Genomic DNA, 20,012 nt, shown 5'->3' with positions numbered 1-20,012 from the left:
CCCAGAACTGGGTCTTAAAGGTCTTTTGTTGGGATACAGACTTATAAAACAAAAGAAAAGTAAATAGCTAACAGCATTTGTGTTAATAAAAGATTATCAATACCCCGTGCTTACCTTCCATAATAAAAACTAGAAATTAAGACTTGGACAGAAAAACAGAACAACCTCGACTTGGCTAACCCTTTGACAATGGCAAACACTGTGGCCACTGCTGTCCAGTGAAAGCTCCCTCCTCCTCAGGCTTCCTCCCTCACCCAAGGAGCACCAAAGGAGACAGGCAGTTCACATCTCCTAAGCCACAGAGCCAAAGGACCAGCAGCCACATACCTTCCGGCCACAGTAGGGCCCCCAGGCATCTCAGGTCCTGTCCAAAGGCCCGTCCTTTGCGAGAGGTCTTGCCTCTCTTCCAGCTGATGTCATAGGCTTCATCATCCTCATCATTTCTCCACATCAACCACAACGTCCCTATCCTATATTTTTATATCCCTTTTCATTAGCTAGAGGTCAATTAGCTTCCGAATTTTTTTTTTTTTTTTGAGAGAGTCTCACTTTGTCACCCTTGGTAGAGTGCCATGGTGTCATAGCTTACAGCAACCTCAAACTCCTCGGGTTAAGCAATTCTCTTACCTCAGCCTCCCAAGTAACTGGGACTTCAGGCAGCGGCTGAGGTCTCACTCTGGTTCAGCCTGGTCTCGAAACTGTGAGCTCAGGCAGTCCACCTGCCTCAGCCTCTGAAGTGCTGGGATTATAGGCATGAGCCATCAGGCTCGGCCCTACCTCCCGAAGTTTTTAGTATCTGCATTAGATCTTTTTTATGTTAAAGCCTCAATGTTCTATTATATACAAGCAAACACAGAAATTTTGTTCACTTATACTATCTATTGACCTCTAAAACACTTGGGGGAAGGGAAGGTTTTTTTTTTTTAAGTCAAATGCCTGATATAAAAAAAAGTTGCACTATAAAAGAAGTGAGTCAGGCCAGACATTTGGCCACGTGAAAACACTATCTCCTTACCCACGAGGTTCATCTTTGCACTGTAACTCCCAAAGTATCGGTCATCGGTGTTAGGCGTGTGGCATTCATACTCCCCGGCATCCCGCGCCTGGAGATCCGTGATGTGCAGTAAGGCCGAGTTCCCCTGGACTCTTTCCACATAGATCTTCCCGCCGCGGACACGCTGGGTGTAGATGGCGTAAGGGAAGGAGGAGTCCACAGTGCTGACAATCTGCACCTCTCGCTCTGGGGCCGAAGGCAGGTAAATGGACCACTGGAAGTTCTGCTCTAAAGGGCCCTGGTAGCCGCTCACGTTGCACCAGATGGTGATGTGGGAGCCCTCTGTGCGGTACAAGGGGCCTTCCTGAACGGTGACTTGCCGCTGTGCTGACACCACACCTAGGAGGGAGAGAGGTACAGACAACACGTTGGAACAAAATGCAAAACTGGCTGCAATCTCCAAGGGTTTGTTATTTGTGTGGCATGATAATAATATGAATAGCATACTGGCCCTTTCAGAGGCACTCTGTGATTTATAAATATTAATTAAAACACTCTGTGGTAACGCGCCATCCCTGATTTGCATAGATGGGAGTCTGATAGCGCAAGGACACGGTTTTGTTACTTATTCTAACGGCTGACCCTTGGGAATTTCATTTAGTCCCTTTGTTTGTCATTTATGTGGCAGTTTTATATCTATTTATTAATGTTGTTTATAAAGTTTTTAATAAAATGAGCAAGAAAAGTTGAGTCCTTGACAACAAATTCAGATGAAAAAACAAATAAAACCAACAGTCTTGCAATTTGGCTGAAATGAAACCTTCCTTGATCAGCGTGCTGGAGGCCGAGAAGCCTGGGAGCGTCCTCTTTTGGGTGTTGTACCCTTCCTTTTCGGATGCAGCTATCCCGCACACCACCCCCAGGAGCCTGCCCTCAATTCTCTTCCCTCCATAAATGGAGGTAGGACTGAGCTCCCGCAGGCCGCTGCAGGTCTGAACAGCACACACAATACGATCGTGAAGGGCTGAAGCAGATTCTGCTGCCCAGATTCCCACCGTCTGATGAAGGGGGGGGATGTAACAGTGCACAGCAAAACCTGTAGTGAGGACAGTCAGGCTGCCCAGAGGTCACTGCTCAATTTGCCTACTCTCCCCCTCAGCCTTCTGGCTGGGATACAGCTTTCCAAGGTCACTTCTGCCTGCCTTCCCCATGTTCTTCTCAACACGGCAAGGTGAGTTTAATTTCCCGTTCAACACCAACACAACACTGACTGCGTATGAGCCATCAGAAGGTGGGAAGAGCACCCCCTTCGCCCTTTCCCTCGGTGGCACCCAGGTATTGCAGTGTGGTGGGTAGAGCAGGTTAGGGCTACTCACAGCTCGGCCACCAATTAGAACTGGCTGCGTCACCTTGGACAAATTGCTTTTACTCTCCAGACTTCAATCTCCTCATCCATAAAATTATTTCTAAGGAGGACTCGCATGTATCCCAACGCTGACTTTGTCACTTATGAGCTGTGACCTTGGACAAGTGTTCTTTATCTTTCCAAGCCTCAGTTTCCTTGTCTGTAGGGTGGGATAAGGAAGAGTATGCCTTGCAGAATTACTGAAAGACAATGTCTGTGAAGCTCCTAGCTCAGGTCCTAGCCCACCATCAGTCTTCAATAGAGAGCTGCTTGCTAAACCCCCTTGTAGTTGGAATAGTCTGTGGCTCTGGATGCACAGGAGATAAGATTTGGCCAATGGCCATTTGACAATGACACTCTCTCTGGGCTGCCCACCTCCCCCAACACCTGCCGCCCACTTGCATGGAAGAGTCTCTCCTCCACCCCAGTGGGAAGGGCAGCTGCCCCATCTGAAGTGGATCCAGCTGGTGAACAGCTGGGATGGCTCAGATACTAGTGGGATGCAGCTCTCAGCCCAGCCTCAAAGCAAGCTGGTCTAATGTGAAGAACGGGGGACCTCAAATCCAGGAAAGGCCTACGGCTTACAAACATCTGTTTGTGCAGAACCTTCCGCCATCCCCAAACAAAATTTTACATGGAACCTCATCTTGGCTTTGGCAGAAGCAGAAAAAATGAAATGGGCAAGGGGAGGGGACAGATCAACAGAACAAAGCGGTGTGTGGAGTTATCTGATAAATTCTGGCTCATGGTGTTCATTGCTGTATAAAAAGTAAGTGACAAGACAACTCATTAGTAGTTTTCAGTGTGTTAAAACTTGGTGTATAACATCTTGCCTCTATGTACTCTTTTTATGACAATGTAAAAAATATACATAGTCATGCACCCATAACAGCGTTTCGGTCAATGATGGACTGCACGTACCACAGTGGTCCTACCAGCTTCTAATGGAACATGAACAGAAAGAAGTCTGATACATGTACTTAATATTGGCACTGCAGATCAAGTAGGGGAAACAACTGATAGTCGGTAATGGTGTTAAGACATTTGGCTTTCCATATGAAAAAATTTGCATAAATAAAAATATACAGCATTTACCATCTAGGTTTGTGTTAAGTACACTCTATGATTTTCTCACAACTGGGAGATCACCTAATGATGTATTTCTCTGAAAGTACCCCATCATTAAGGAATGCACGGCTGTGTATACACACACCCACTATAGTGACAACTGAATCAACCATCTGCAGTATTCCTGAAATGTGGAACACGTTGAGAACAACTTACTACATCCTAACAGTTAGGTCTCCTTGCGTTGCAGTGTTCTGAGACAGCAGTGATCACTACCCCTCGCCTGGAGCAAAGCAGGCTGGAGGCGGTCAGGGCGCACCAGCGTCTTCTTTAAGGACTACTTCTTAGCCTTGGGCCTATGCTGGAAGAACCTCGGGGACTTTGAAAAGTAACAGTGCTGGGCCCTCACCTGACATAATTGGTCTGGGGTGCAGCCAGGGCACTAGGAGTTGTGAAGCTCCCCAGGTGATTCTACTCCGTTGTAGCAGGAGTAAGGACTGCTATTTTAAAGCATCCCTACCTACATGGTGCCAGCCAGGTGCTCAAATGAAAGAACATATCCTAACTTAGGGCTGTCAGGGCTTTTAAGTTCCTCCCTTCTGCAAAGACTCTTCAAAGATTTGGCTCAAGAAAGTCTCCCAGTCCTCTAGTCTTCCCCTGTACAAAAAGAAAGCATTAGAGACCCATCTGATGCCCGCTCTTGTGACGCAATGCGTTTAACCAGAGTGCCTTCTATTTACAGACCTTAAAAAGCACAACACACACTTCCCTCTCCACCCAAAGGCAACAGTGTTAAGTGGCCTGAACGAGCCAGGGCAGCAGGGTCAAAACAACTCGTCCAGTCTGGAGGCAGGTTACAAACAGCCCTGACAAATAATAAATACTGGAGTGTACTTTAACCACATACATTCAGCTGTACCTGCCTGTTAACTATCTCCTTAGGTTCTACCCACCCCAGCAAGGGCCTTTGACCCCTGAAAATAATGCTGCTTTTAGAAAGTGGATCTCAACACAGAAATAAAATCAACATTTTCTTCCTGGCAGTTTAATTCCCGTTCCACACCTCACCCCTGCATTTTCTTCTCCTGCCACTGCCCCTGCTGCTCAGACCTTGCTGCTTTCAAGCAGACTCAGGACCCCAACCCTGACCAAGGTTTCCTCTGACCCCACTGCCCTTTCCACCTCTCAGCCCACAACAGAGGACACCTCCTAGGCAAGGATTATTTTTATTTAAAAATAACTCTTTAGATTGTAAACATCTGCATTCTTTAGATTACTTTGCAATAAGCAAATGTTACTTCCATAATATAAAGCCAAAGACCAAAGTGTTATATATAACTGTACGGAAAAGACTAGAAAGAAAATACCAGGTGGTAGGATGGCAAGTGGCTTTTATTTTCTTCTTTACATTTTACTCCCTCTCCCACTCCTCTATAATAAGTATGTACTAGTTTTATAACTAAAAAAAAAAACTTTTAACAAAAATGAAAATAATGCATGCTTGGTATATAAAATGTCTTTTATAGTCACTACTATAAAATGTTAAAAATATACATATTTGGTTTTTGTCCCCAGTTCCTAGAACTGAGCTAAACCCTTTGGAATTCCCTATCTGACTGCAATGCCTTTTATTATTCATAAGGAGCCCCTTTGGGCCATACCAGAGTTTATGCTAATGAGGTGAGTCAAAGGGGGCCCTTACATAGTTTCAAAGAAGAGACTGTCCATGCTTAGAGGGTTGGAACTTTCAGCCCTACTCCCAGACCTCTGGGGACAAAGGGAGCTGGAGATTGACCCCATCACCAATGGCAATGACTGCATCAATCATACCCACATAATGAAACTCCATAAAAGAACCCTAGGTGACAGAGTTAGGAGACCTTCCGTGCTGGTGCACAGAGTGATGTCCAGGGAGGGTGGTACACAGGGAAGAGGGCACGGCAGCTGTGCAGGACTCTTCCTTGGCCCTTACTTTGTGCAGTGAACAGAGCTGGCTTCTGTGGCCAAAAGAAAATGCAGAAATGATGGCAAGTGACTTCCAAGGCTAAGTCATGAAAAGATAAACACCATGCTATGAGCACATCAAAGCAGCCCTACTTGTGGAAAAGGTCTACATGAGGCCTCCTGCCAACAGCCACCTGTCAGTATATGACTAAGCCAGCTTGGAAGTGGATCCTCCAGCCCCAGTCAAGCCTTCAGATTACAACAACCCCAGAAAATATATTGACGGCAACCTCCTGGAAGATCCTGAGCCAGAACTATCCCTGAACCACAGCAACTGTATGAGATAATAAATGTTTATTATTGTTTTAACCCTAAAGTTTTAGGATAAATTGTTTTGCACTGATATATAACTAACATAGACATCTATGGTTCATAAGATTGGATGCAAAACCATGTGCTCTTGAGAAAGGGTTTATATGTTTCAAAAGAGTCTTAAAAGGATTCAAGACCCCAAAAAAGACTAAGGAAAATAATTTTTCAGACAATAAATGGTCAGTGGGTAGGGCCATGTATTTTTACAATCCCCAGTCACACAAGCATAAAATATCACTTAACTGGCTTTTCAAGATATTGCCAGTCCAAGGATGTTCCCGCTTCTTTGTGCTCAAGCCCTAGATGAACTTAACTGAGGGCGGAATGAGTCAGGGGTGAGTGAGCAGGGAGGGGTCCCTGTGCCTGGGAAAGCTCATGCATTTTTTGAAATACCCCTTGGCTTAGAGACCTACATCTACAAGCACAGGATCTAATTTACACCTTCTAGATGCCTGACTAAGCACGTCACAGTGTCAGAGGAATCCACCTTGCCCTCTTCCACCTCCCCTTCCAGCTACAGTCTGCACAGTCATCAAAGCTCACGGGCACCCTGACGCTCTAAATTCTGCATGTGACTTGGCCACCCTGGTATATTTCTTTACCTATCAAATGAGAGAAATGTAATGTCCCATGGATCTGTCTCACAGAGAAACTCTAAAGATCAAATAATACAGTGACAGCCCACAAATGAATATTTTAAAGTTCTATCTCATCTCTACCCATATGAGTTATCAATCTAAAAACAGGAAAAATCGTTGTAAGTACAAGAGCATTAAAAAGAACATAAAGTTTGGGTTAAAAAATACAAAACTGCAACTGTAACTTACTTTTAAGTTTGGGTTTAAAAATACAAAACTGCAACTGTAACTTACTTTTAATAAAGAATACTGTATGTAGAAAAACAAGCCAACAAAACATTGATGATACTGGGCTAAGCCAGTGGGCAGTGAGAATATGGGCAATCTCTCCCCCTCTCCTGTTACAGGAGTAACAACATCTCCCGTCCTCTATTTTCCCATTTTTCTCAATACCATTTCTCTATTTTCCCCTTTTTTTCTTTTTTTGAGATACTCTCACTCAGTCATCTGGGATAGAGTGCAGTGGAGTCATAGCTCACAGCAATCTCTAACTCCTGGGTTCAAGCAATCCTCTTACTGCAGCCTCCCAAGTAGCTGGGACTACAAGGGCCTACCATCATGCCTGGCTGATTTTTTATTTTTAGTAGAGCTGGGGTCTAACTCTTGCTCAGGATGGTCTTGAACTCCTGAGCTCAAGCAACCCACTCATCTCAGCCTCCCAGAGTGGTAGGATTATAGGTGTGAGCCACCATGCCCAGCCATAATTTCCCATTTTTTAGATAAGGAAGAATACACTGTTTTTAATATGAAGATCAGTGATCACAATGATTAGCACTTTTGTGCGCACCACGCAGGGCTGACTGTTCTGTGGGCATCATCTCATCGAATCCTCATAGCAACTAAATGGGGTTGATGTCATTACTGCCACATTTACCAGACACGGAAATGGCCTTCAAGGGTAAGTAACTTTCTCCAGACCACCAACCATGACTAACAGTCTTCTTAGTCTACGGCTCACGCTGAATGTGTTCTGTGACTATCAGTGACGAGTGACAAAGCACCCATTGGACCTACTTGCCCACTTCATCCTAAAAGACGGAATGGGGAGTTCATCTAGCCTCAAGTTAAAAATGGGCACTTAACTTAACAGCATGCAAAACAGGTGGAGACCAGGCCAACTAAGAGCTTCATAAAACATCGAGGCTCCACATACAGAGCTACCAATGGGCCCCTTGAACTGGCATATCAGTCACAAAGTCTGGAGATACCTACTTGTTACCCTCCAGCCATTGGGGGGACAAGAAGTGACTTGAGCTAAAAGTCTTTATCTAGATATATATATATATTTTTTTTTACCCCTTTCCAGATATGGTGAGAGGCAAACCCCAAACTTAGGCCTTTACAGTGATAGGCAGGTCAGACATAGTGGCTCATGCCTATAATCCTAGCAACCTGGGAGGTGCAGGCAAGAGGACCATTTGAGCTCAGGAGTACCAGATGAGCCTTAGCAAGAGCAAGACCCTGTCTCTACTAAAAATAGAAAAACTAGCTGGGCAGGGTGGTGGACACATGTAGTCCCAGCTGACCCCAAGAGACTGAGGTTGCTGTGTGCTATGATGATGCCACTGCACTCTACCCAGGGTAGCATAGTGAGACTCTGTCTCCAAAAAATAATAATAATGATGATAGGCAGCACTTACTGAGCCCCAACCAGGTATCTGGCACTGTTTGTATCAACTCATTTTATCCCTCACAGCAACATAGGAGGTAAATACACTCAGTGACTTCACTTTACAGATGCGAACCCTTAGGAGGGAGTCACAGAGTAAATGAGGACAGGCTAAAGACACCTGTGCTATGAAACGCATCTTAATGAAGAAGGCCTGCGATGTCACCACCACCCCGGGATGTTCTAACCAAGGTACACATGCACAAGGAGAGCCACACAGCCAGGACAGCTCAAGGTTTGGCTTCCCAAGACAACCACCTGTATGTATCTGGGTCCTGACTTTCATCGAAAACATCCCTTGAGATAGCCATCAACTCCCATGATAAATGCAGTGCCACAACCCAGCTGTGGACTAAAGAATGGAGCTAATTCCCGAGCACTCCCCCTTCACTGACTTCCCAGAGCACAGGCAGTAGCTGTGGGACCCTGGGCTGGTCACTTAACCTCTCTGTGCCTCCAGTTCCTCAACAGTAAAATGGTATCCCCTTTATAGTGTTATGAAAGTATTAAATGAGCCTCTACATTTAAATCTCAATTCTTGGCATGTAGTAAGTGTTCAGTAAGTGTCTGGCCACCAGCTACAGTCAGGGACATACTGACTACTGTACATACAGTCTAGCTGTGGATCAAACTTGTCCCTCACACCATGGCAGGGTGTATTTTCCGAACACAGAAGCAATGACATCTCCTGTCCCACGTGCTCTTCTGCAACATGACCATATCCAGAGGTGGGAGTGCAATTCCCTTCTCTTTGAGTTTGAGCAGGCTTGTGACGCTGTGTGACTTGCAAGGCTAGGACCTGAAAAGCAATGTGGCTTCCATTTAGCTAGCTGTGCCCTGAGTTAAAATGTCCAATGCTCCTGATGCTTCGATGCTGTGAGGGGGCCCAGGGCAGAGCAGCCATGGGCAGGTGCTCCAGCCCGAGCGCCAGCAGAGCTCCCCGTCCACAGCCAGCATCACCGTCAGCCAGGTGGGCAAACGAGCCTCCACAGTGAGCCACCCTCAGCCTTAGGATCTTCCCAGCTGAGGCCCCCACCATGTCTGCCAGGCACCCCCCCAACCAAATTCCTGACCCCCCCCCCCCCGATTCTATCAACATAACAAAATGCTTGTTTTCAGCCACTGAGTTCTAGTGAAACTTGTTTTACAGCAGCAAAGACAAATGATATACATGGTACACTTTAAATGAACATTTTTTTTTAGTACCCGCTACATGCTAGATACTGGGACAGAAACCGTGAGAGAGAGATGAATAAAATATACTTTTATTTGACGAATATATACTTTTATTCTAAGCTGACAATCCCAAAACAAATACACACAAGTAATTATTATTATATAGCAGGATACGATGGCAGTGAGGTGCAAAGGGCAAGGTTAGAAGGAGGAAAGAGTCCAAAGAGGCAGCACAGCAGCGACACCCGAACCAAGCTTCAAAGGATGTGGGGCTGGGTGTACCCCACGGAAATACTGCAGTCTGTTCCAGGACGAGAGGGAAGCTTCCTAAGGCCTCTTTAGTCACAAATCTTTACTGCCAGGTGGACAAGGGCACTGAGAGGCACACCGACAAAGTCAAGCGCCTCCTTTGGGACGGGGAAGCTGAGAAAGAGGAGACGGTTCAGATTTGTGTTTTGGAATCATCACTCTGGGAGCAGGTGGAGGACAGAGCAGAGGGCAGGGCTGGGGGCAGAGACGAAACTCAGAGCCGAGACAGATGAGATGAGGGCCTCGCCTGGTTTTCATTACACGGGCAAAGAATATTCATTCATTATTTCCTTTTTTCTTTTAGCTTAATCTCCAGTGGTACCCAAAATAGAGCTGATCTAAAGATGATGATTAATAAATGTTAAATTATCAATGCCATTTCTAAGGCGGTATGACTGCCAGCTACCGGACTAGCCAAGAGGACTGCAAGACCAATGATTTCCTTCATCCCACGTGGACACTGATCCCTCTAACATCTCCACTGGCTGCTCGAGGTCAAGACATTCAGGCACATGGCCCCTGGGCGGGGTCCCTTAGGCACATGGCCCCTGGGCGGGGTCCCTTAGGCACATGGCCCCTGGGCGGGGTCCCTTCTACTGAGTTCTTGCCTAATTTCATTACCAAATGCTGAAGTAGCCTCCTTAGAGAACTGCTAAACTATGACTCAAAATATTTTAAACATGATGTTATAATATTTGCTCAGATCATTCACCTAAAATGTTTTTAGAACTCAGAATGTTATCAGCTTGCAATCTCTTCTGACTCCCACTATTACAGCCCTAATACTGACTGACGCTTCCTGGTTTTCCTCCTCAATGTTTTTGAGATCTAATATAGTTCTAGTTCTTAACCTTTTAAGAATCTGTATAGTATGCCATCATAGGATTATACCACATTTTACTTATTCTCCTATTAGTGGATATTTAAGTTATTTCTTTTTCTTTCTTTTTTTTTTTTAAGAGTCTCACTTTGTCTCACAGTACCGTGGTGCCACAGCTCACAGCAACCTCAAACTCTTGGGCTTAAGCAGTTCTCTTGCCTCAGCCTTCCAAGTAGCTGGAACTACAGGCACCTATCACAATGCCCAGCTATATTTTATAGAGACAAGGTCTTGCTCTAGCTCAGGCTGGTCTCAAATTCATGAGCTCAGGCAGTCCACCTGCCTCGACCTCCCAAAGTACTAGGATTACAGACATGAGCCACCACACCCAGCCTCTATTTTTTTGTAAAAGACAGTCTCACTCTGTCACCGTGGGCCGAGTGCTGTGGCATCATAGCTCACAGAAACCTCAAACTCTTGGGCTCAAGTGATCCTTTTGCCTCAGCATCCTGAGTAGCTGGGTCTACAGGTGCACACCATGATCCCCAGCTAGTTTTCCTAATTTTAGTAGAGACAAGGTCTCACCTTGCTTAGGCTGAGCTCAAGCAATCCACCCACCTCAGCCTCTCAGAGTGCTAGGATCACATAAGCCACTCAGACCACTAGTTTTTTATTGATTTTTTTTTTCTTCTATAACCAATAAGCCCTTCTCTTTCCCTTGCTTGCTCTCTCTTGCCCTTTCCTCACCTGAATGTACACAATCCTCCAGCTTCTCTCCCCTGTGGCCACAGGGAAACCTGACACTTATAGGATGTCCTTGGCCCTTTCATCCGATGGCAGGCTTGCACCAAGTCAGCCTAGAGGACCACACCTTCTGCTCTTTGCTCTGCCCCTCCTCTCCTATCGCCCATTTTCTAGCCATCACCCTCCACTCCCCTCCCAGAAAAGGCAGAGGTGATGCCGCAGAGTGCTTCCCAGCCTCTCATCTTCCCCGCCTCCAATCCTGCCCCCCCACTCCATCCAGAAAGGCCTGGAAGCAGGGTCTGGAAGGAAAGGCAGCAAGCGTGGCCCGCAGCCTGCTCGGAGCCAGCACTCCCCTTTCCACAGCTGGATTCAGGGCACCATCCAATCAAAGGGCTTGTAATTGAATATAAGTGCTAGTAGTTGCCTTGTATTTTCTGGAGGGGGCAAAATCAAAAAGATGGGATCGGATTACTTGCCTGTAAATGCTCTCCCTGTAATTACCCTGACCACTCTCTTTCCGGCCGGTTCTGGAGATAACGGAAATGGGCTGAGTATCAGGCTTTTTTCAAAGAGGGCAGCCTTGTGGTGTGACTCTCTGTAAGTCCAGGGACCTAGTGAACCACAAGCTCAGAGTGAGTTCCAGTAAAAGGACCATCACTCCAGACCCGCAAGTGCCTCGTTCCTTCTCCTGACACACATTCCATAACAAGTCCTGCTGCTACTATTTTAGGCTTCATTTCTGGACCTAGGATACCCCAGTTTTTACAGACTCTCAGTCTGGTCCCCAGATTTTCAGTCTGGATCTCAGAGCATTCTCTCTACTGGCCGCCCTCCCCACATGAGGACCAGAATAACTCCTCCTCAGCTCCTATCACCCTGCGCTGGCAGGGCTCTGGCTATGTCCCCCTCAGTGCTCACACAGCCCCAGAGCTTTCCTGAAAACATGCCAGGGGGGCTTCTTCAGGCAGCATCAGGACAGCAGCTCACCAGGCCACAAAGGGATGCAGAGGCCCTTGGACGGGCTTCTCAAGTGGCGCTGAAATAAGACCTGTGTGTGAAGGGGTGGCCATGGCTTCGGAAGGCTCACACGAAGGCAAGTCTGCCATGCTCCTCAACATAGTGTCCCCCCACTTCTGTCTACCAACACCCAGGCCATGAGAATACAAAACTAGAAAATGGGGCTGCTTAAGTAGGAATGCCCAGGCTTTGAATCGGGGTCTTCGGTGCAGTCCCAGCTCCCCACGCCTCCGAGAGGAAGCACGCCCGTGCAGAACATGAACACTTCTCTCTCCCAACCCCACCAAGGCCCTGCTGGCCAGAGATTTCTCAGTGACGTGCCTTTGGCCTCCTGGAGATGCTGCCGTGACCCTCTCAGTGGTGGAATCATTAGCCAATGAGCCCATAGGCTGTTCTCTTGGAAGTTAGCGGGACAGTCAGAAAAGCACAGCCCCATCCATTAGCTCAGGTGTGTATCGGAAGCAGAGAGGGAGCAGAATGGGTATGAGAAGCCCCATGGCAGAATCTCAGGGCAACCCAAGGGTATGGATCATAGCATAGCTACACCTTGGAAGGGCCAGAACTGGATAACTTCTGTGACTTGGACAACACTCCTACGACAACTCCCCTCTGCTTTTCAGGGACAAACTCCCTTTATGTGGCCCCAGTTTCTATGCCCTAAATACTCAGCTCACACCTGCCTACTGTTGCTGCTAGACCCACCACTGTGGCTCTTAATGCAAATTCCCCACATAACAATCTCAACGGCTGAGCAAGTTTTTATTTATTTTGAAGCCAGGCCCACAAAGTTGTAGATTTTAGGGCTACTTATGCTAGGCATTTCCACCTACCCAGGCCAGATTTGACCAGATGGGCATCTGTGTTCCATTACCCGGCATACAACCACGCAGGGCAGCAGGCACCACTGGGGGCCTCCCCTGCCGACAGCGTGGGTGGCCAGGAACCTTGAAATATGACTAGCATACTCACAAAACACGAACATCTGCAAGCAACTAAAAATAGCTGAGAGCACGGCACCATTTCTGGGTACTGTCCCAAGCACCCCTTACTTACAACAACAATTCATGATCAATCCTCCCCCTCAGCTTTGACCTTCACTGTGGGTAGTTCAGCCTCTTGTGATTTGTTCTCCTCTGTGGCAGCCCTGGGGTTTTCCAATTCACATCAAGGACCAGGCTCTGAACATGAGTGTGAACAGGCAGTGAGCGGTGGGACCTGCTCATTCTTACTCAGAGCACAGAAAAGTCGGCCTCAGACACAAAACAGAACCCTAGAGGTGGAGATTAATTCTGCAGCAGCCCAGAGAAGAGAACTATGGAACCTGACATCATAAGACACAGAGGACCGTGCAGGGGGTGGGGGTCTTCCAAAAGGAGGCAGGAGGATGAGCAGCATACCGTGGGGGGGAGTTCACAAAAGCAGGAAGAGGTCTGCTGAGAAGAAATCAATTAGTGAATGATAGCACTTCCCCATGTGGTGAAATATTACACCGCCATTAAAAATTACAGAGAAAATATTTACAAACACCTAAAAATGCTGTAAGCACATTACTAAACAAAAAAGGGGAAAGGCTATAAAAGGGTTTAAAAGTATTTTTGTAAAGAAAAACACCCGCACCCACCCGCACACCTCTATATATGTGTGAAAAAAGCACCGGCTAGCACATAGCACAGGAGAAAGTGGAAAGGGTGGCGGGTGGGGAGGGACTGCTTTTTCTTTGCACTTTGTGTTTTCTACATAATCCGCACTCTGAATGGATTACCTTCTTTTTTTTTTTGGACAGAGCCTCAAGCTGTCCCCCTGGGTAGAGGGCCGTGGCATTATAGCTCACAGCAACCTCTAACTCATGGGCTCAAGCGAGTCTCCTGCCTCCGCCTCCCAAGTAGCTGGGACCACAGGCGCCCACCACAGCGCCCGGCTATTTTTTGGTTGCAGCCGTCATTGTTGTTTGGCGGGTCTGGGCTGGGGATTCGAACCAGCCACCTTAGGTGTACGTGGCTGGCGCCTTAGCCGGTTGAGCTATAGGCGCCGAGCCTGGATTACCTTCTCAATTAGCATCCACATTCATAAGCAAGTTCTCAGAACACCTGTCTCGGGGAACCCAAAAAAAGGAACCCAAAAAAAGGAGTCGGGGTGAATATTTTGGTGATGAATTCAAGGTTATGCAAATGGAGAAGGGAGGATGGCCAAGGGGCCTGAGGTAGGGAAGAGGGGCTCACGTGTCATAGGGAGGGGGCTCAAAGAGAAAATGATGGCAAAATTGGCTGGAGCTAGACTGGCCAGGTTAACTCGGCAGGGTCAGAGCATCGAGCAGTTGCCCTCGATTTAAGCTACTTACGTGCAGGGGCTTGGCTGAACAGGTTTGACCTCATCTACTTCTTTATTTTAAGCGGTTTAGCCGCTTTCCCCAAAACTCCTTATTTTCCAAGTTATTAAACTTCCAATTCCATGTTGATCCCTTCCTAGCTCTCAAACACATCTCCTCTCCTGCTGCTTCCAAATGGATGCCTCCATGAGGCGTTAACAGACATCGTGAGCCCTGATGAAAATCATACTTCCAGGGTAAAAAGAAGGCACCTGCATGACAGATGGTGTGAGGAATCCTGAGAAAGCAGAAGATAAGGCATTAGCATGCAGGCTGCCACGACATGACACAGTACAGGGCTGTCTCTAAAGCCTCGGCAAGAGCAAGGGGCCCGGGGGAATGAGCTATGGAACAGGATTTGGCTTTGAACATTTCACAAGGCAGTGAGGGCTCAAAAGCCTCGGCCCCCTGGTGGCAAGCCCTGCCCTATGCAAGAAGGGGCTCCCCAGGCACGCCCTCTTAATTAGGGACAAGATTTGAGAAGTCCTCCCAGGAAAAAACGACAAAAGACAGAATGAGATGCCTTGTCCTGAAATAGAGGCTTCCTCTCAGGCTATCATCCTAAAAGAGAAATCCGTACTGGGCACCTTCTGGGTCCCAGGCACTAGGAACACCTGCACTCTACTAGCATTTTCACAGGCGTTTTCTCACTTTAACTCCACAACCATCTTGTGTAGGAAATGTACTGGCCCCATTTTACAGATGAGATGAGCAAATCAAAGCTCAGAGAAATTGGCACAGTGGGATCCAGAGCCAGAGTCAACATCCTCAGCCTCTAACTCTAAGCTTTTCCTGTCATTCTACAAATAGAATGGTGCCTCTTCTTTACAGGATGCTGGGCTAAATGCTCAGTCTAGGGAGACAGATCAGGTAAGTAAACAGAAGGTGCACAGTGCTGAGCCACTGAGAAAGAGCCACATGGAGGACAGTGTGAGAGGCCCCATGGGGAGTCAGGGAGTCCGAGGGAGCCAGGACAGGCTTCCCAAAAAAGAGGTTCCCTGTGCCAGGTTTTAATCAGGATGAGGGGGTATTTCTGCTTGGTAAGGCAAGTAGGGAGAGTAAGACACAGGACCTCAGCAGAGAGCAGCTTCAGGAGGCAGCTGGACATGGAGGGGTGGCAGGGTGCGCAGAAGTAATGATAGACCAGGAAGAAGCAGCAGACAGGGGCCAGACCTAGGCAGGGCTCGGGTGCTATGATAGAGAGCAAAGGTGTGGACTGTGGGCAGGGAAGAGCCACTGGAAGGTATAAATAACCATATTCCAAAGCACGTCTTAGATAGACGACTCTGACAAGAGTGATGGGAAAGATGATCAAATTCCTGCTGTGATCCAGGTAAAAGCTACTGAGGGCCCCAACCAAGATAGAGCACTGGGCCCCCCTTGGGATGAGGGGGTTGGCCAGGCCTGAGACACACAATGGAAAGGCAGTCAAGAGGGAAGAGATGGGGGTGGGGTGGGGTGGATGCCTAGGGAGCTGTCCAGAATGATTTCCAGGTCTTGGGCAGCTGTTGGAGGAAGTTAATGGGGACACAGAATCTACTCTACTCCTCAGGCCCATCCAATTCTCTGGACCACTCTCCCACATGCTCCTGAGATAACAGCTCCCCCAGCCAGCCCTGGTCAAGATGAAGGGAACAGAGACCAGTCGTCACTCAGCGAATGGACAATAAGCATTCAGACAAGAGGGGCCTCCACAGGCCACGATAACCCATGGATCGATTTGAGAAAGATGCCATAAGACAGTTAATCCAAGGCCACTTTAAAATATTTGGCATTCGATCCTGCTGAAAAGTCTCCACCAGCTATAGACCCCATAACTCCTAAATGAACCTCCCTCGCCACAAAGGTTAAGACACAGTAGATGTCCCTGAAAGCAGAGCCCATTCCTGGAAAGCAAAGGACTCCAAACTTATGCAACTCAACAGATCAAGAGCTTGGGAAGACTCTGAAGACTTTACCAAGAAAAGAGAGGCTGAGCAAACGAGATATTCAAATTAGAAAAAAAAAATCCCATTATTTTCTAACGAGGACTCTGATGATATAATTGAGGTTATCACTTTGCTAAGATAGAGCTGCACTTTGAAAATATTGTCCTGGTAATCAAAACCAGAAAGCACTGACCATCCCCAAAGGTCCCCATCCCATCCAGTGCTGATAGCAAAAGTTATCAGTTGCCTTTTGTGTACACCCAGATGAGATACGACCCTGGGGGTGGGGTGAGGGGTGTGCTTGCAGCATCTCTGGAATGCTGACGGTCCTCAGACAGTGACATATCCTCTAAGACTTCAGCAGCATCTAGAAGCCACTGTCAAGCTAACTGCAGAGTAACTAACCACACAACACACTGAATGAGCCCCCTCAGAGGCAGAAAAGAAAGCGACCCCCAGAAGGCAGCACAGGGACGTGCAGGCTAGAGGATTAGTTCTTAATTCTTCTCAGCAATTTTTTTTCAAGCATCTATTTCTGTCTCCCCAAACTTAGGAAGGACATTAAAGGAAATTCATGCTCTAGAGGGGAGAAAGAGAGAGTGTACTCATTAACTCAGAGCTGACCTTGTCTGACAGGATTAACTGGCCCTACCTGGTCCGGCCCACACAGCCCGCTCCCAGGCACGGTGGGAGAACCTCCACCAACTTCAGAAAAATATGAGGAGGAAAGAGTGGAGCCACAGACAGAAAGGGCTTTTAAAAAGTTCTAAATCCCCATAGCTGAGGATGGTGACATTACTGTGTTTACTGAGCATTTGATTTACTTGCTAAAGCAAAAATTCAGAAGAGGCACTGGAACTTGAGTGGAAAGTTGTGTTTTGTTTTGTTTTTTTTTCACTGCAGCTATCCCTGCCAAGCTCATTGTAAAGTAATGAATTTTGTGGACACTCATGGAGAAAAAAATAGCTTCAAAAGCTAGAGATCGATGTTGCGCACTGCAGAGACATAGCCTTCAGGTTCTGCAAGCTGCATTAGGGTATTAGGCAGAGTTCAGCTGCCATCTGTCCCTTTGAAGCCAGCTAAGACGTCAGCTCCAGGCTGGGCTGGCACCACTGTCTTGCACTCCACCGATTTGAGATACCCTGGGTTCAAGCACTCCTGTCCACGCTGGATCAAATATGATACTTCCCACCTTCTGCTCTAGGGAATCAGGGGCACTCAGTAGGTCACTCTCCTTCCCAGAAAACACAGTAGTGTTGGTTTTAGTTTGGGAATTGTTTTTTATTTGGAGAGGGGAGAGAAGAGAGAGAGCCTACATAAGCTTTTAATTTTCTCTCCAGGGCTAAATTCCCTATATGCAAAATTTTTTTCTAATTTTTTTTTAAAAGGGACAACACCTAGACAATCCTCAAAATTCTCTTTCAGCTCCAAGATTGTGAAATTCTGAGACAGCAGTATTGCAAAGCCCCTGGATTCCCCTCACTGCACATATTCCCTATGCCAGGGAAAGGTACATGTAGGTGACAGAACAAACAATTTTAGAATCATGATCTTAGAGGTGAAAGAACACTTACAAACCACATAAAGCAAAAATGAAGACCCAACGTGGAACGGATCTGACTTGAATTAGAAGCAGCACTTAAAATTACAGATTCAGAAAAGGCTTGAACAGAATCCAGAGCTGAGGTCAGCTCCGGGTCTGTAGGCGCTGCCTTCTCAGGAAGGCAGGGAGATGGGTCTGGAGAGGACTGGTCAGGCCATGGCAGGGCCTCTATCCCAAAGAGGCTAAAACCAGAGGCCAAAGAGCAGGTGCAAATCAGTCCTGCTTGTACCTGCAGCCAGCATCAAAGAAGCAACAACGGTAGAGAATATCTCCCAGAGGAAGCACGTGGAACCAGCAACAGCAGTGCTCTCTAGAGGATGGGGTGAGAATAGCACTGTGGTACTCTTTTTTTCATGAAACACAGGTGAAGGTATTACCTATTTAAAAACACATGAGTAAAAACTATAATGCCATGCCAAGTAAAACAGGAAGACAATATAAAATTAAATTGAAAAGATAATTTAAAATTTCTCCCTATGAAATATCATTTAAAAATCTAAAGAATGGCCCAGTGCCTATAGCTCAGTGGCTAGGGCACCAGCCACATACACCCAGGCTGGTGGGTTTGAACCTGGCCTGGGCCTGCTAAACAACGATGACAACTACAACAAAAAAAATAGCCAGGCATTGTGGCGGGTGCCTGTAGTCCCAGCTACTTGGGAGGCTGAGGCAAGAGAATAGCTTAAGCCCAAGAATTGGAGGTTGCTGTGAGCTGTGAGGACACCGCACTCTACCAAGGGTGACATAGTGAGACTGTCTCCAAAAAAAAAAAATTTTTTTTTTTAAAGCAAAGGGTGGGGGAATGTGGCTCAAGCTAGCAAGATCAACTAAAAGAGAAGAGCTACATGGTCCTGGCCAAGCCCACCTCACTGGTTCACATCTGCCTTGGTGCAACCACACCAGGCCTGGCTTCATACCTGGAATATCTGACCTTCCTCCTCCCTCCCTGCCCCCTCTCAGTCATTTGCTGCCTCCTGCCTCCTGCCCAGTTCTTGGGTTGCCCATCAAACCTCAGGCATGCCCTCCAGTCTCCTCCACCCACAAACACGCTATGAGGGAGTTCATCTGTTCATGCGATTTCCCCACCTGAGCCAAAGTGTATTTCCCAAAGTTGACTGCAATGATATTTCCCATTCTTACAAGTGACTTGGACTTCTTTTGAGAGGTGGGATCTGTGTTTTCTCTCCTTGAATCTAGGTAGGCTATGATTCTGGAATTTTCTCTCCTTGAATCTAGGTAGGCTATGATTCTGGAATTTTCTCTCCTTGAATCTAGGTAGGCTATGATTCTGGAAGTGACATTCTGCGACCATAGGTTAGGTAATAAAAGGCAATACAGTTTCTACCAGCTCTCTTGGGACACTTACTGGGAGCCCTAAGTTTCCATGTAAGCCATCTGGGTGCTCTGAGCCCGCCATACTATGAGGAAGCCCACGCCAGCCCACAGGGGTGACCACATGGAGAATAAGATGCCTGACCCACTGCTCCACTGCTTAGTACGTCAACCCCAGCCGCCACCTGACTGTAATCGCATGACAGACTGATCAGAACCATGAGTCAAGGCCTTCCTGAAGTTCTGACCTTCAGAATTCACAAAAGAGAATTAAACATAATCATTTTTGCTTTAAGCCACTCAGATTTGGGGTGATTTGTTACACAGCACTGGATAACTGGAACACTTGCCTCTAAACTAAGGGTGTCCAATCTGTGACCTGTGGGCCATATGCTGATTTTGTGAAGACTTCCTTTGCTTATCTGTTGTGTTGGGTATCATAAAGTGTGCATGGACCTTTCTTTTCCTAATCAGCTTTCATTAGTGTTTGTGTAGTTATTAATATGTGGCCCCAAACAACTCTTATTCTTCTAATGTGCGGCAGAGGAAAAAAAAGGTTGGACATCCCTGCTCTAAAGGGTAGAATCCCAGATGTCCAGGGCCCATCGCTAATCCATTTATTGTTCCT

At 47.0% G+C, this 20,012-nt stretch overlaps 1 protein-coding gene across 1 annotated transcript in view; it reads right to left on the bottom strand.

Moving 5' to 3' along the window:
• Positions 1-20,012, bottom strand: part of IGSF3 (immunoglobulin superfamily member 3) — a 98,299-nt gene that overhangs the window by 42,067 nt on the left and 36,220 nt on the right. The window contains exon 3 of the mRNA XM_003793823.2: positions 1,016-1,393. Coding sequence (XP_003793871.1) covers positions 1,016-1,393 — 378 coding nt within the window. The remainder of the gene's footprint in view (positions 1-1,015; positions 1,394-20,012) is intronic.

The sequence above is a fragment of the Otolemur garnettii genome, unplaced genomic scaffold (assembly GCF_000181295.1).
Source record: "Otolemur garnettii isolate 467f Iridium unplaced genomic scaffold, OtoGar3 scaffold00073, whole genome shotgun sequence".
Lineage (NCBI taxonomy): Eukaryota > Metazoa > Chordata > Mammalia > Primates > Galagidae > Otolemur > Otolemur garnettii.
Note: the sequence above shows the minus strand (reverse complement) of the source record. Positions and strands in the feature narration are given on the sequence as shown.